At 40.8% G+C, this 16,956-nt stretch overlaps 1 protein-coding gene across 2 annotated transcripts; it reads left to right on the forward strand.

Annotated features, from left to right (window-relative positions):
• Positions 1 to 305: 305 nt before the first annotated feature.
• Positions 306 to 16,533, forward strand: LOC148016886 (uncharacterized). Of its 2 annotated transcripts, XR_015687945.1 has the most exons (4): positions 306 to 579; positions 15,355 to 15,505; positions 15,772 to 16,135; positions 16,234 to 16,533. XR_015687945.1 is itself a non-coding variant. In XM_087663354.1 (3 exons), the coding sequence occupies exons 1-3, from the start codon at positions 501 to 503 to the stop codon at positions 16,079 to 16,081; spliced, it is 540 nt and encodes a 179-aa protein (XP_087519480.1). In that variant the 5' UTR covers positions 308 to 500; the 3' UTR covers positions 16,082 to 16,533. The 2 variants fall into 2 exon arrangements, 1 of the variants encoding a protein (XP_087519480.1); XM_087663354.1 differs by having other exon boundaries at positions 308 to 579; positions 15,772 to 16,533.
• The last annotated feature ends 423 nt before the right edge of the window (positions 16,534 to 16,956 follow it).

Raw genomic sequence — 16,956 nt, forward strand, 5'->3', positions numbered from 1 at the left:
CATCTCAAAAATTGGGCAACATGTAAATGGGTGGTCGAAATGTTGCCTGTCCAAATTTGTCTGCGGGCCGTCAAATGCGGAACCTATGTGCTTCTAGCACGTGTCATCAGGACCCTGTATTTTCTTGTGGGCAACGAGGGTATTTATTCAATAAGTTTCCAGTTCAAACACGGGCAAAAATGTAGATGGGAGGTCGAAATTTCGAATTCAAAAAACTTTTTTATTTAGGCGAAAAAGCCAACCGTCGCTTGAAAGGAGCGCTTTTCTCATATGCGCGCGGAGTAAGCGTCCACGTCATCATCGTGCGGAAAAAACAAGCAAATTGCCAGGCGCATTCTCTTTCCGTTTTAACGCCATTAGATCTCTGCCTTTGAGCTCTGATTTCGGTCCACAGCTGTAGCACGAGGAGAAGAAGAAGAAGACGAAGAAGACGCGGCTATTACGGGACTGTCCATTTTCCTGGTTTGAGCTTTCATATTTGTCAAGCTTCATCCACAATCATGGAAGAGTTGCCTGCGGAGCTTTGCTTGCGGATCTTCTCGATGCTCGATTATCGTAACCTGGCCTGCGCTGCTCTCGGTCTCTCTTCTCTCTTTCTCTCTCTCAGAGCAATTCCCGTGGCAGAGAATTTCATTTTAATGTCGTGGTATGTGATCAAGAGCTTCGCAATGTTAGCATTTTCACCGAATTTGTTCATGCCTATGTACTTTGCATGCGGTTGAGTTTTAGTTTCCTGCGTGACGCGTCCATTTATCCGCAGTTTGAAATGTCCAGATCTCCATTATCCTGCATTTTCCATTGCCATTTTTGTAACGCGAAATTAACTCCGCAGCGAATGTTCACATTTCCTGCGTCAGTGCTCCATGTATCCTCCAAATCTGCGTGTGCTTTCAGAAAGTTCACCCCTTGAGTTCCTGATCTCCATTTCTGGTATGATAATATCCTGATAGTTCATGCCTATGGTATGAAAGACTTGCTTAGATCTGATGAACAGCTCAACCTATTCGTTATCCACATTGTCCTTCGTTGAATTGTCCCTTTGTGCACTTATTGAAGTGCATCGACACATTGCCTAGATATTACGTTCGTCTCAGGAAAGGTGCCTGTAATCCCTTATCCATGTTACAGATTCCCATTCTCTTTTAGGAACTCTCATGCTTATACCAAACCAAGTCGATCCCAGTTAATTGGTTGTTCTATGTGGAAAGTACGTGAGAAAGGAAAATCCACAATACTGTCTGCTTTCATGTTCGCAACTTCGCAAGCTATCCAGAAATTATTCCTCTCTCTGAAAAAAGCAGATATTGTCCTTATCTATTTTTTGTGTCGATAATCAAAGAGTATACTGTGCGCTTGCACATGTGCACGTGTGCTCGAGCATTTCCCGGGTATATGTGCTTCCAGGTCCAGGCTCCAAACCGGCAGAACCATGAACGGGAATGAAGTTAGGATATGTGTTGGGAGATTTGCAGCTTATGACTCGAGCGGCTTCTCTCTTGTTAACTGATTCTGTGTTGAAGCGCCTCATGATTGAAATAGTGAACAGTTCTCTCCCAAATCATCGTTGGTACAGCAAGCATTTTATAAGGCTTATGGATTCGCATGCATTACAGGCTTCCCTTGTAAGAAAAAATTTACCTTTATGACGAACTCTTAGAGAAGCTTTGCAAAATACCTTGGACAAGATCAAAAGGGAAAATATATATTTTAAAATCCTTTTATTTTACGACATTTTCTCTTTATGACGAACTCTTAGAGAACCTTTCCAAAATGCCTTGGACAAGATCAAAAGGGAAAATGTATATTTTAAGGTCCTTTTATTTGCATTTGTATGGTCTTACATCTTGGTAAAATGGAGTTACCTAAAGCTGCAACCTTGCTAAGAAGTAACCATCATATCTACATCTGCTGCTCAAGCAGTTCTTAACCTCCAACGTTATGGCACACAAACATATGACTTTCTTAGGTTCATTTATTTTCTGATTGCAATGTGCCACAAAAAAGGGTCGAATTGCTGGTTATGTAGATATACTCTCCCATGAAGGGGAACGGCAATAAAAGTTGGGCCAGGAGGTTTCACCATCCTACAACAGCATGCCTGCACTCATATATTTCTCCTTCAATCTTGCTAAAAAGCTACTTCATTTTTAATGATTGAATTAGAGCAGTATTTTATGGAAAATGTTCTATGAGATTTTATTGCAAGGAGGATGGTGAAGCAGTAGCAGATTCGGGATTAGGAAATGGGTCACCTTTGGAAGATAGCAGGAGGTTCACCTGACTCTTGTGTGCACTAATGCAACCTGTCTGTGTATTTTGGACAGTATGTTTGTGATGAAGGCAGTTAGGCAGTCCTTAAGAGTGCTATAAAGCCATTTCAGTCGCCGAGCTGTGTTTCAGACAGAGTATGCTGTATTAGCGATCCACATGTGCAGACTTAAAGCTAGGTTTTAGAGTGAAATATTTGTCTTCGAGGTAGAGATGTTATCTTATGTCCATGTATGAAGGACTATGATCAAATTTCTATGTATGAAGTAGACAATGGTGAAAAGCATGAAATGTACAACTGAAACGATATGGAAAATGCCCACAAAACAAAGGACACAGGTCTTCTATACTGAGCAGAAATGAAGGTTTGTTGGCCACAGCCTTGGAGTGTGAGCTCCTCGAGCGACCTTCACATGCTTGGTGAGCGGAAAATGGGAGGAAAATAACCTGCAACCATAAGTAAGGGGTAAATGAAAATTCACTATACTCACAGTCTGCTTGCATGTGTTCCCCATGTCTACCTCTTGCTACTATCATCCCATGCCACCTTATAGCAGAGTGGAGTAGACTCATTGAGCAAACCATAACATTCCATGAGCTTCAATGGTTTTGTGCATGTTGCCATGATACAAGGTAGAGTGTAGGTTGCCACTCTGATATCAATGAAACACCTTGATAGATCTTCAATTGCACATATGACCTGGCACAAGCCATACAACATACGAAGAAACATAAAGGACTTACCTTTTGGTCATAGAGTCACCTTTGAGTTTGGGGCCAACAACATATTGGGCCAAGCTTCCATCAGAAGGAGTGATGTTCATACCATCAGTCCACATGATTGTATTGTGCAAATTGCGCTAACTAGGATCTTCAGTCCAAGAGAGGGGATCTTGTGAGATGTCATACAAATAAGCCGTGAGTCCTATGTACAAAAATACTTAACCATCCTATTCTTGGGGCATGCTCAAATTAGAGGACCCTCATCTCCCCCATGCTCATGGCCTTGCCCTTCTCTTTGGTGTTCACAACAAAAAATTGGTTAAGAATCAGGATGTTCAAACTTTGCATGCTTCTCTTGAATGTAGTAACTAGTTGCATAGGTCATGAGGTATGAATCTATCAAAGAGTCATTGAGATTGTCAATCAAGAATAATTTAGTTGGCTTTAAAGAACAATAAGCTTCTACTAAAGCATTGTCACCTCCATGTGTGTTGACTTCGCTTGCATTGTGAGCTCTTCTTGGATCCTTGTAGTACTTCTATAGAAGATATGATAACTTTTGTGGAATCCTTTGATTTGAATCATTTCTTTGCTCAATCATCAAGAATTGGCTCTAAAATCAACGACAAGGCACTAGGTCTTAATCGCATAATGCAAAAAAAAGGGGGGAAGCTAAGAGAATTTATCATGTTGTTGAAAATTAAAGCTTTCTATTTTTTGGTGATCAACATTAATTGTTTTTTGGGCTTGTTTAAGGAGAATAAAATTGATGTTAATACATACTAACTTTTAATCGCACCACTCTTGTTGTGCACTAGGTTAGAAGGTATGCTGTAATATAATTGCTTTGAATATAGGTGCTCAAGTGGTGTAGCTACAAACTTGGAGTGTGCTATGTTTATAATAGTTTGATTCTTGTGCTCCACTACATTTTGAGAAGGTGAGTTGGTAGAGGTGAGTTAACATTGGTTGCCTAGTTCTAATAGCTTACTAAATTTGTGAGAGACGAATTCACCATTGTGATCGCTTCTTGTTGTCCCTATGTGGACACCCATCTAATTTTGAAGGAATTGCACACAAGTGGAAAAGTAGGTTGTAACTTCGTTCACCTACATCTAGTGGTTAAAATCATGCACAATGAAATATATATATTGTGATCCATTCAATGGTAGTATGGATGATTTACCACTTGAGTGCAAATGAATCAACTATAGTAGTCTTCGGGCTCTATGAGTTGATTGTTGTGAAAATGGCATGTGGTGTTGTTTGCGTAATTAACAAGCTCAATGCACGTTTGTGTGGAAGACCACCAATTGCTGTCACAATAGCTCTTGAAGAGAATTGTATCCAAGGTGGCCTAGCCTAAAATGCCAAAGACGCTCTTTCAAAGGTGACTTGGTTGCAACCAAAAACCTTGTATATGATGAAACTTGAAGCCCTTAGTGATTGGTTGGGAGAGAAATTGGGGCATCAAATAATGGCCATTATGGTGTACTTCACCTCAAGTTATCACTAGATTGGTCTTGTCATCAATGACCTCAATCGTAATGGTAGTGAAGAAAACTCTCTCAATGAGGCAAATTTGATGGATGAGCAATAGATTGATCCCAAGTTGAGATGCATAATACCACATTGTTTAACATAGCAAGATTTGGGCCTTGGTTAGTATTAAGCTTGACTTTACCCATACCTAGGATCTTGGTTGAGGAGTTGTTTTTGCATTGGAGTTTGGATGCTATTTGCAATCGGCTTACAAGAGACGAAGATGTCCTTAAGCAATGATATATGGTTTGTAGCTCCATTGTCCACTATCCATTTGGGGTGATGGGCACATGGAAGGGTGGGGTGGGCTTGTATGGAAGACTTGTCGGGAGGTAACTTATAGATGTGTACGAAGCTCTCATTATCATACATCTCTACAAAGTCAAGGTGGGCTTGTGGACCAAAGTTCCTTGATGGTCTAGCTAACCAATTTGGAGTCGAGAAGGGCATGGATCGTAATTGTTATCTAGTGACCATATGACCTTGGGTCTCCATTAGCCTTGGGCTTGAGGTTGGCCACCGCTCTTGAGGGGGGTTACTTTAGCAAGTGCGATTGAGGTTCATGTAGGTGGGATTTGGGCTAGGTGACCTTGGCTTTAGATCAACACTCATCGTTGAAATGGCTTGGCTTTTGGCAATGTTGGCAAAACCTATGATTCTTGGGTACATTTTGATAACCTTGTTTTAGACTTGATTAGGGGTTATCTTACTCATCACTAGTCTTTTTAGATTGGACATTGTTCTTGCCTTTCCCTTGCTTTTCCTTCATGTGGAGAGGAAGCAAGATTTCTTCTTAAAGATAACAAAGTGGGTTTTTTATAAACTTGGTCAAATAATGTATAGTATGAGAATGGATAGTTCAATTCATAGAATGTTGGCAATTGTGATATGACTTATTGTATGAAATTGAAATATGTAAGTGGCAACTTGTTAAGAAACAAAGGTGACTCGATCACCATTGGACTTTGAAAATCTGGTGGTTGTAAACTTGGCAAGTCAACGTTGGTATTTTGTCAACTTGACCTTTACGTCATCCCAATTAGATATTTTGGAGCTCATGTCAAGTTGATTTGGTGAGTTTTATTACGAGTTGCATAGGAGGCATTTGAGAATTGAGTGAGCCCAAGTGCCATCACTTAAATACAATGTCAAAGGGTTGCAATTGAGAGTGAAATTTAGGTAATGGACCTTACATGAGCTTGACAATGTTACTCTCCCAAGAGTAAGGGACCTCTGAAATCAGTCTTTCTTCTCAAATAGGGTGGTAAATAACCCGATTAAGCACTATTTACAGCAATTAACAAATTCACAAAACTGAAATGTATACTTTACCATATAATCTTGGATATTGGATACCTTGTTGGCCCTAAAACCGGTGCTCCTTTCGGTATTTATTTAACTTAATTGAAGAAGAAGTTGATGTACAATGGGATTCTCCCAATCCCTTTCGGTATTCCAACTCCCCTTGTTGTTCAAAATGACTAGGAAGTCTTTAATCTGATTTGCCCCTTGATTTGGGCAATCAATTGGCCTTTAGCCACTTTGATGGAGATGGAAAATGCCCTAAATTCAATGATTTGCTGGTCCTTTCACTTGAATAGGTTAAAAATAGTTTCATCCCTGTTGAATCCAAGTCTTGGAGCTTTCAATTTTTGGCACGCTTTTCTCGAGGCTGTTGCTGAATCCTAACTAGCACAAACCAAGCGACAGCTGAAAAAAAACTGAAATAGATCAGCACGCAAGGAGGTCAATTCCGGGTGCAGGTGCACAGTTTACAGCCACCAAAAGCAGTCAGGCAGCACCAAAAGACTGTCACCTAGCCCTGAAAGAGGTTGTGAACTGTAAATGTAGGCTGCTGGATCATAAATACAGAGAAATCAGGCCTAAGACAGGAGGTGCAATGCCCAATGTGATTGCCCATCCTGGCAGGAAAGCCAGTAAATAAAAATGTAGGGGCTGTTGCATCAGAAGAGACCAGAAAATGCAGGCTGTTGTGACAGCAAACAGGTCGATTATGCAGGGACTGATGTCCTCCTTGGGAAATGTGCACAGCAGCAGGCAGCAGTTAAATGCAGGCCAAATCAGCACTGAACAGGGTAAATGCAGACCTTCAGCAGAAAACAGCACAAGAAACTCACACAGAAGTTTAATACCATGTCAGAATAGGGGGTAGCAATAGAAGTGTGAGAAACTGTGGTAATAGACTGCACAAACACAAAATACAAGCCCAAAATCAGGGCGGCCAGTCACAACCCTCCTTGGCACAAAGCAAGGAAATGCCTATTAAAACAAGCTCTAATACCCATGAGGTCTGCAATTTGTTAACAGAGGTGAGCTTAGACTGGTGTTGAGATGTTGAGAACAGCTTTGAGAGAGTGTTGTACTTGTGATAGATCCGGAAATGCAATGGCGGCAGTCCACCAAGGCTGATGATGATGTGGGCAGGAGTAGAGGGAGCAAAACACAATCCTCCAGAGGAGACTTGATATCGAGGATGATGCAAAAGCAGTCAGGCAACACCAAAAGACTCACATAGCCTTGAAAGAGGTTGTGAACTGTAAATATAGGCTGCTGGATCATAAATACAGAGAAAATCAGGTGTGAAACAGGTTGTGCAGGTTGCCCAGCCTGGTAGGAGAGTCAGCAAATAAAAATACAGGGGCTGTTGCATCAGAAGAGACCATAAAATGCTGGCTGTTGTGGCAGCAAACAGGTCGATTCTGCAGGGACTGATGTCAGCCTTGGGCCTTGGGAAATGTGCACAGCAGCAGGCAGCAGTTAAATGCTGGCCAAATCAGCACTGAATAGGGTAAATGCAGACCTGCAGTGAAAAACAACACAAGAAACTATCACACAGATGTTTGATACCATGCTAGAATAGGGGGCAGTGATGGAAGCATGAGAAACTGTAGTAATAGACTGCACAGACACAAAACACAAAGAAAAACACTGCAAAGAACAAATGAACTCAAGAGAAGGATATGCTCGGGAAATGGAATCCAAATACCAAGGCACAAGACAGTGCAAAGCTCAGGCTCCAAGTAAACAATAGTGGGCTTGGTCTCCTTCTCTCCACCATGAAGCAACTAAGTGAATGAATGAGGAGGGAGCTTGCCTATAAATAGGCAATAAAGATACCAAAGTGGAGGACCAATTGGGCAGCACTAAAAAAAAAGTGGAGTGGTGCCCAAAATCAGGGTGGCCATCTACAACCCTCCTTGGCACAAATCAAGGAAATTCCCATTAAAACAAGCTCTAATACCCATGAGATGTACAATCTGTTAACAGAGGTGAGCTCAGAGTGGTGTTGAGATTTTGAGAACAGCTTTGAGAGAATGCCGTACGTGTGATAGATCTGGAAATGCAGTGGTGGCAGTCCACTAAGGCTGATGATGACGTGGGCAGGAGTAGAGGGAGCAAAACACAATCCTCTAGAGGAGACTTGATATCGAGGATGCAGACTAGAAAAAAACAGATCAGCAGGCTGAAAATGCAGCTCCAGACGAATGGTAGGTTGATGATGATGACGTAGACAGTACGGATGATGTTGTCAGCGGACTAGAAAAGGCAGGGTGGGCAGCTGAAATTGCAGCAACACGTGGAAAATATGAACAGCAGGGTGATGATTGCTCCAAGTTGATGGTAACAAGCCGGGTGGTTGTAAGACAACTTCCTTGATTGATGGCAATGTCCTCCAACATGGTGGCAATAGCTGATGATGGCAGCAGCTTTGGATGGGTATGGGGAGGAGTGGGGAGGATAGGTGGTTGAAAGTTGAAAGTGTAATAAAGTAAAATGAGGATTTGGATAGGATGTAGACAATTTTGGGCCATTTGTCGCATTGTTCTAAAATAAAGGCTTCGAATTTTTGTATTTAGCATTAATTGCTTTTTGGGGCAGTTTTAAGGAGAATAAAATTGGCATTAATGCACATTAATTTTATTCAATGCTTGCCTTAATTTTAGTGGCTCACATCATGTCCCTGCCCAATCTAGCACAACATGTTGTTTGGTCATGATCAGCCTTCACTTGGTCTCGCTCAGCCTTGGATATTCCAGTCTGGCTTCTCAAGCCACGTGGTGCAAGCAACTATAAACTCATGTTCGCACTGTCCTCATGAGTGCAAACTAACTTCCAATTGCACATGTATTTTGAACCCAGCCTTCCTTCTCAGAAAGAGCGGTAATTCCTTGATTAAGCACTTAACTATAGCAATCAACAAATGAATATAACTTAAAATGCACAAATTACCTTAATAATCTTGGACATTGGACATCTTGTTGGCCTCGAAATTGGCACCCCTTTCCGTATTTCTTTAACTTGATTGCTAATGGAATGAGTATAAGTTGAGATTCGCAATCTTCTTTGTTGTTTCAAAAAGCCTCTTTGCTGTAGTAACAATTAGCAATTAATTTGGGTTGATTGCCCCTTGATTTTTTACCCAAGACTTGCACAAATGAAACCAACAGTTGACCAAATGCTGTCCCAAATTACAATGATTGGATTGGCATTTGAATTCTCCAACAATTACACAAATTTCAAGTGTTGAATTTAATGTATGATGCTTCACCAATTGGCACAGGTCTTGAGGTGGCTATCAAACCCTAATTTTTGTAAAATTTTAGGGTTTATAGTAGAGATTTTTCTGTTGTCCATCAAATTTGGTTGAGATTTGCTCAAAATGGTTGAGAAATGCAAAGATCTCTTAATAATAGATTGGAGAAGGTGAGAGAAAGCTAAGATGAGAGAGAAATCTGATTGCTTTTGCAACGAGAAAACCCTAAGCCAAAATGAGAGAGAAATCTGATTGCCTTTGCGACGAGAAAATCCTAAATTTTACCTGTTGCTTGCTCCTGCCTGCATTTAATGCAGTCATCCACTGTTAAGTATTTCCAAAATGCTGTCACCTGATCAACAATGTTGTTGCCAGCCCTTAGAAGGTGACTTCTTGCTGTTCCTTACCTTTTGAGGCTCCCAGATGGTTGTTTTCTGTAGCAAATTGTTGTTCTCTGATCACAAAATGAACTAGTAGCTCTCTCTCTCCCTCTCGTAAGCTGTAAACTGATTGAATGGTTGAGACTTGTCACCCAGTTTCCAAAAACGTTTTCTCAATTTGCATGGGCATTTTTGCTAACTAGTAGTCTTCTAAACCGATTTTTTAGCATTATCTAGCCATTTAATTAATTTTCAGATTTAAATAATCTTAAAAATTAATTTAAGTCATTTTGACCCTACCTAAAATTAAATGTGTCTATCTATAATTAAATTGGCTAGGGCATTTGTAACTTAGAGTGGTTTTCGACTTTTTTTGACCCTTAGACTGATATTAATAAATTAATTAATGCTATTCCTTAGTGTCACTTGTCATAATGATATGTATTTTTGAAACCTCACTTAACATGTGGATTAATTTTTAATCACATGGTTAAGTAAATGTTGCAGATGTGAGATGTAATTGGAGTTAGAGTAAATTTACGAGCCCAAGAACCGAGGAAATCACAGGATGTCAAAGGCAAAAGTTGCTATAAGTTATGTTGCATAGGTACTTGGTGGTATCTGGTGCCAGTTGTTTGCTTGGGTCATTCATTTGGCCATAAGTGTCAGTTGTTGGTGACACTAAATAAGTGTTTAATGGTACCTAACGCCAATTTGATGGTCAAAGATGGTGCAGAGATAATTGGAAATGAAAGTTGCTTAGCCAATTTAATTATTGGCCTATTTTTCAAGGCATCAAAATAATTATTAGATTAATTTTTAGTATTTAAAGATTGAAAATTAATATTTAATTATGGATAATGTTGAAAAAACTATTTGGAAAGGTTGCCAATTGTCAAAATTGCCCATGCAAGATTGAAAAACGTCTTTAGAGGTTGGAGAGAGGTATTTGAGTGGATTTAGCTTGCAAGAAAGAGAGAGGAGATGTTGTTGGTTTGATTTGCAGCCATTGGAGGACCTTTTGATGCAGCTAAGAGTAGGAGAAGACCAATCAATAGCAGGTGACAATATCTACAGGCTGTTAAGACAGGGCAGCAACAGTAAATGGTTGATTTTCTTCAATTCTTTGCATTCGCAAGCTGTTGTGATAGTGCAAGAGCAGTAAATGATAGATTTTCTTCAATTCTTCTCGAAGAAAGTTTGAATTTCCTCTCTCCTCAGCATTCTCTCTCATCTCCCAACCTTTCTACAGCCTTGCTCCAAATATTAAAGCATTGAGATTGCTAGAGGTTTAGAAATTTCAGATTTCTTGGTTGTAAATCCTAATTCGTAGTAGAAATTAGGGTTTAGTAGAAACCTCGGGAAGCGTGCTAAAAATTGGAAGCTCTAAGACTTGGATTCAATAGGATTGAAGTTGTTTTTAGTCAAATTCAAGTGGAGGGAACAGTAAATCAATGAATTTAGGGCATTTTTCATCGACATCAAAGTGGGTGAAGGCTAATTGATTGCTTGAATCAAGGGGCGAATCAGATTGAAGACTTGTTGGTCATTTTGGACAGCAAGGAAAGTTGAAATACCGAAAGGGATTGGGAGAATCCCATTGTACATCAACTTCTTTTTCAATTAAGTTAAATAAATACCGAAAGGGGCGCCAATTTTGGGGCTAACAGGGTGTCCAATGTCCAAGATTATATGGTAAAGTGTGCATTTTAGTTTTGTGAATTTATTAATTGCTGTAAATAGTGCTTAATCAAGTTGTTAATTGTTGTAAATAGTGCTTAATCAGGTTGTTTACTACCCTATCCGAGGAGGAAGGTTGGTTTCGGTCTTTACCACTGACACTTATTGGCCAAACCACTGCCCTACAGTCCAATTTGATACCAACTGACCAACATAACCCAATTGGCATAACTTATCACAACTTTTGCCTTTGACACCCATTGCATCCTCGGGGTCCTTGGCTTGTTACTATGGAATATCTGCCATGTGCATCACATGTGCTTAAACAACCTTGCACATTTGGTTAATAACCTAATCAAATGTTATCAACAAGATTAAAGCATCTCAAAATTTCACGTCCTTGTGACATATTCAATCATGTGATTTGTGCACATCTAACTTGCTGTCCAAAACAGACCATGTCATCAGGTGCACTACATGCATGAGACCCAAGGTTGTGATCAATGTCATGAGCAGCCATCTTGGATGGCCAAGGATGTAATGATATGTGTAATAATATAGATATAAGAGGGGGTACATAGTATCCAGCATACTGATTTTGATGGTGCCCAAGTTTCAAGAGAGACAGATAGGCACTACTTTTAGGTAAAGGGGTGAGATGAAGGGAAGCACTTGACTAGTAGAAATGGTCAAGAAGAATGCTTGTCGGTTGCCATGTCCTCAACTACTTGCTCCGTTGGATCCAAACAGACACAAAACTTTTCCTTTAAAGGGGAAAGGTTTTTCCTGCAAGATATGGCCAACCCAACAGCCACCTATTGAAAGTGGTCATTTCATAGGTTCATGGGTGCCCAAACTGTAAGCCGTGGGTTGCTTTTCTTGTGTCTAGGCTGACCTACCTCTCGTAGGGCGTCCCACATTTTTGTCTACAAAAAGAGGGTGTGTGGCCATGTTCTTACATTTGTATTTGCAAATTCTTGGTGTGGAGAGAGGTTGCATGTGGAATGTATGAGTTGGCACTCAACCATTAGACTCTTTGATTCTCATAGTGGATTTGTGTTCTTATTTACAATTTCATCGAAATATATTTCTTTGAACTATATTGCTCTTCCAACATATCCATAGCTTTCTATGGAAGAGGTTATACCTAGGTCTCTATATTACACGTCTATGGAAGCGTTTTCAAGTTTGGTTCTAACTTAGGTCTAGTGTTCTCTACTGTTATATATGTACATGATTGCATTTTGGACTTGGTGCTGCTAACATGTTAGCATTGATCTATTGTATATCGACTTTGGTGTTTGCATGTTTGGGTAGGTGAGGCTTGGTATTGCTGGTTGTCTTGCCTCATGTGACGTGGTTGTGGTGGCTAACACCTTGCATTCACTCTGCATGTTGTTGTGAGTGCCCTGGTTGCAGAGATGGGTAGGTGGCTTGTTGTTGATCTGTGGCTTAGCAATCATGTTGTGCATTGACCTGCCAAGCTCGATGGTCATAGTCCTTTGGCTTGTGATGGATTGCAAGATAGCTGGCTTTGTTTCATTGTTAGTTTTGCAACATGGATTCACTGCCAATACCATGTTCATGTGGTTTTACTTTGTAGCTATCCCCACATGCTCGAGGTCTTTTAAGTGTCCATTTCAGTGCTGTTTGTGATTGTTCATCCAGGTGGGTATCCCTTTGTTGCTTATGTCATGAGTATTGCTGTTGTCATATGTTTTATGCTCGAGTTCTTTGCATGTGTTCACACTTTCTTTGCTACTCTTGCAAACCAAGGTGACATGCAATCTATTTCTCATTTCACTTCATTACTATTCAATCAATGCTTTTGTATTGAGAGTGATTTCTTTCGGTGATATTACTCACAGAGTTGCCTTGAGTACTATGGTGTCTACTATTGCATTACATGGAAGTCGTCAGATTGCTTTGGCTTTTGGAGGAATCTCTACTTTTCTTGACATGTGGCACGATGGTGGTCATTTATGTGAAGGTGAAGAGATGGAATGGTGTCATATGGTGTCACATCTGAAGAGGATGAAGATGTAGAAGACTTACTGCCACTCCCTATAGTTGCAATCGTGGTTATGCTTGTTGAAGTATGGCATCATGCAGAAGTCTACATCTACATCATCTTGATTTTCTTTGGGCCTATAGATGGCTCAAGTGATTGATTCTTTTTAACTCTAGTGATGCTACACACCCTCACATGCTCCAAGCCACAAAGGGGAAGATAGGGGGTGGAGAGAGGGCATGCTGATGCCCTTTTATGTTCAATGAATTTCATGTGTATCATCAAGCCCACAGGTTCTAGGACTTTAAGATCTTGGCTGGTGTGTTGAGAACCAAGTTCACGGCGGGATGGACAGCATGATGTGTTCATATGATCTCACATGAGGGGACTTGGAGGGCATGCTTATGCTATAGTGAGTGCATGTAGCTGTTACGGCAAGCTATCAATGGAGCTTGTGTGGCTACTCATGGTGCGATGGTGATAGTTTGACTAGCTTGACATCAAAGAGGATTGTGGCTTTAGATTCCTTCTTTAGGCTGCAATCACCATGGCGTATCTCATCTTGATGATGTTTGGAGTGTCTACGGTGCAACCTGGCTGTTCTTGTTCCTAGTTCAACTATGCTCTGAGAATGTGTTGAGGATGGTCATTTCACAGGTTCATGGGTGTGAATCCCTAATTCAAAGGCTGCTTTTCTTGAGTCTTGTCTAACCTACTTCTCGTAGGTCATCCCACCATTTTGTCTATAAAAAGAGGTTGTATGGCCACATTCTTGCACTTGTAGATTTTCTTGGTGTGGAGATGTAGCCTATGGAGTGTGTAAGCTGGCACTCAGTTGTTGTATGCTTTGATTCTCATGGTGGTTTCTTGTTCCCCTTCACAATTTGTGCATTGTCTCTAATTATTATGTCTTATTTTTCTTCTGACACCACCATAGAGCACCTTAATGAGTTTGAGTTGTAGGCCAGCCATATGCAAGAATAGACTGGCCATATTGAGAAAATCACCTCCCCATAGTGTGGAAATAAAGTTCTGGGTCTAGACAAGGGTTATTTGTCTTACAATTATTGGGCAGTGCACCAAGTTGGTGGAAGTGCTTAGTACCAGCAATAAACATCAGAATACAATATATCAGCTAAAGGCATGAGACGATGAGAGTGGTGGAGTAATAATTCTTGTGCTACCTTATGAGGTTTTGTTTCCAACAGCGTTCGTTAGAATTCTTTCCAACATTAAGGTTTATTTTAAGCAGTGTTGCTCAAAAGCCTTTCTTGTGTTGCCTTATGAACTTAAGGTTTTGTTTTCTGCACTGTTCATCAAAAGCCCTTCCAGCATGAGAGTTATGGACAAAACCTTTGAGATCTGGAAACCTAGTAATCATCCTTCATGCCTGTTTTGGGTCTGAATGTCCTGATTGGCAATTAATCACTAATATCAGTGGTTTTTCAGCTTTGAAAACAGTCAATTCCTCGCCACAGTGAATTGATTCCTGGGTACAACAGTTCAAAGACTCAAATTAGTCGAAAACTCAGACCAGCAGGAAAAGTGGTGATGCTTTTAAGGTGTGGGTTTGGTATTCTTAGCCTTTGAATAAGACCTCCTAAGGCCTCAAGCAGGGGACATTATGATCAAAACCCACCCGGCTTTTCATGTTCAGAATGAAGCCATATGATGTGAAAATGTCATGTATGGACTATCTGAGAAAATAAACCCTACCAAATCATTCTGGATTATTATCATGAAAGGGGAAGTTTTGGAGGAGGGTATCATGTCTACCAAGATATTGCCAGAATAGAATTTTCTGGGCTATACATATGCAAAAAATTTGCATCAGTAGAAAGAGGTCTCATGTCTGCCGGCAGAGTGGGAACTTGAAAATGGCTTTAGTTTATGGAGCCACCCAAGCATTTTGAAAATTAATTAGACAGGTTAACATGTGTTCATGTCCATACATTTCTGCACTATTCAAAAGCTCTCTAAACCTTCAGCCTAAACACACTTTCCTTTATAGGATGTGGTGTATGATTATCTGTATTTGAACTTGTTGCTTGTGTGGAGTCTGGACCTGTCTTTGGTGGAGTCTTTGGGCCATTTGGAGATTTAAAAGCTGTTCCCTATTAAAGTTTCATGAGCACAGATTTAGCGAAATACTTGTATGTTAATGATGCTCTTTGACCGAAACGTTTTGATGGCAGTTTGCAGAAGCTGGAGCAATCACACTGGGCAAGCAGAGTTGTGGCAGCGCCTCTATGTGCAAAGATGGGGGAAAAGTCTTTCAAAGCTGGGAACATTTAGGTCTTGGAAAGCAGCATACGAAGCTCAGGATAGATGTGAGCGAATTGGCATGTGAGTTCTCTGCTCTTCGGCACACAGCCCATAAAGCAAGGGCCTTTAGGATTTTTGTCCCAGGGTTACTGTTATCTCTTATGCAACGAGAGGGCATCCATTCTCATTCAGCGGTTGTCACATCATGCATAATTTGGTCAGGCTGGATGACTGAATCGCGAAGGAATTGTGTGATGTCTGAGTTTTTCCCATCTGGGGAAGGATGTGCAAGACTGTTGTTTGGTGGAAGTTGTTATTTGTCTCATATTTTCGTTTTCATTTTACAGGGACCCTTCCATCATTCGTGAGGGGCTTGACTATTTACTCGTCTATCAGGGTCAGGTCTTGCAATACCTCGGGTCACGACATACTGAAGCATTCCCGCATGACATGGATACAGAGCAGGGTCCTATTCCTTCTAACGACCAGCAGCGAACAGAGTGTTGTCGTGACACCACAGCCGACGAACCTTCTCCCTGTCGTTCTTCACTAGGTGATCAGAGAAGCTCCAGACGAGGTCTTGCAGATAAAATCCTATTCCTTTTAGGCGACTTGGAGTGTGCAATGCGTGCATCGAAGCGCAACCGATTGTTGTAACCTGCTACCTCACATTGTATGAACGAATCTACTTGTGATCCTTGTACAACCACTGTAAGTAACTTCCTACTTTTGGGCTGCACCTATCAGTGTACATAAAGAAGCGCTCGATGATCGGATGTGTGCTTTATTAAGCCAGAATGTTCTTACAGTTCTGTCAAAGGGGTTTCGTACTGCCCCTCAGCAAAAATGGCTTTGAAACACCTAGGCTGGCTACAGTCACACACACACCCCACGGAAACCAAAATGTCAAATCACTCGGGTGGTCCTTACAGAGTGGCTGCTTCCCAAAGCATCTTCTTCTAGCCCTTTTGCTTTATTGATAGACCCAATGGGCAGGCATGTAGTAAAAACACAACCAAGGAATGTGGGATTAAGCCTTGGCTCCTTGTGTGTGGAGCCCACCGCATAAAAAGCAACTATAACCACCTTACACGGGGCGGTTTTCTTTTGCTCTTGGCCAATCACGTAGTTCTCTACTTTCATGGTCTTATTTTTGGCCTGGTGTAGAATTTCCTATATTTCCTCACCCGTAGGTTTATTTGTTAAACTAGAAATATTTCCAACTAATACACTGATATTTCCTTACCTGTAGGTTTATTTGTTAAACTAGAAATATTTCCAACTAATAAACTGAAGAGTCTGTATATTCGCATCATTCTTCTTCTTCTTCATGAGATCGGGATCCCCCCCCGTTGTTTTCTTCCTTTTGCTTCCTTTATTCGAGGTCCCCTCAACCAAGTTGCACTTCAGAATACAAGATTCAACCTTAGTTTTACTGTGCTTTCTAAATGGCACGGCTCACCTCAAGGATGGTGGCGACCCAGAGAAGTTGAATGTCTGTGGAAAGGTGTTTTGACAAGAAGTACTCAACT

This window comes from Lygodium microphyllum, chromosome 22 (assembly GCF_053477565.2).
Source record: "Lygodium microphyllum isolate KBCC chromosome 22, Lygodium_microphyllum_v1.1.10, whole genome shotgun sequence".
NCBI lineage: Eukaryota > Viridiplantae > Streptophyta > Polypodiopsida > Schizaeales > Lygodiaceae > Lygodium > Lygodium microphyllum.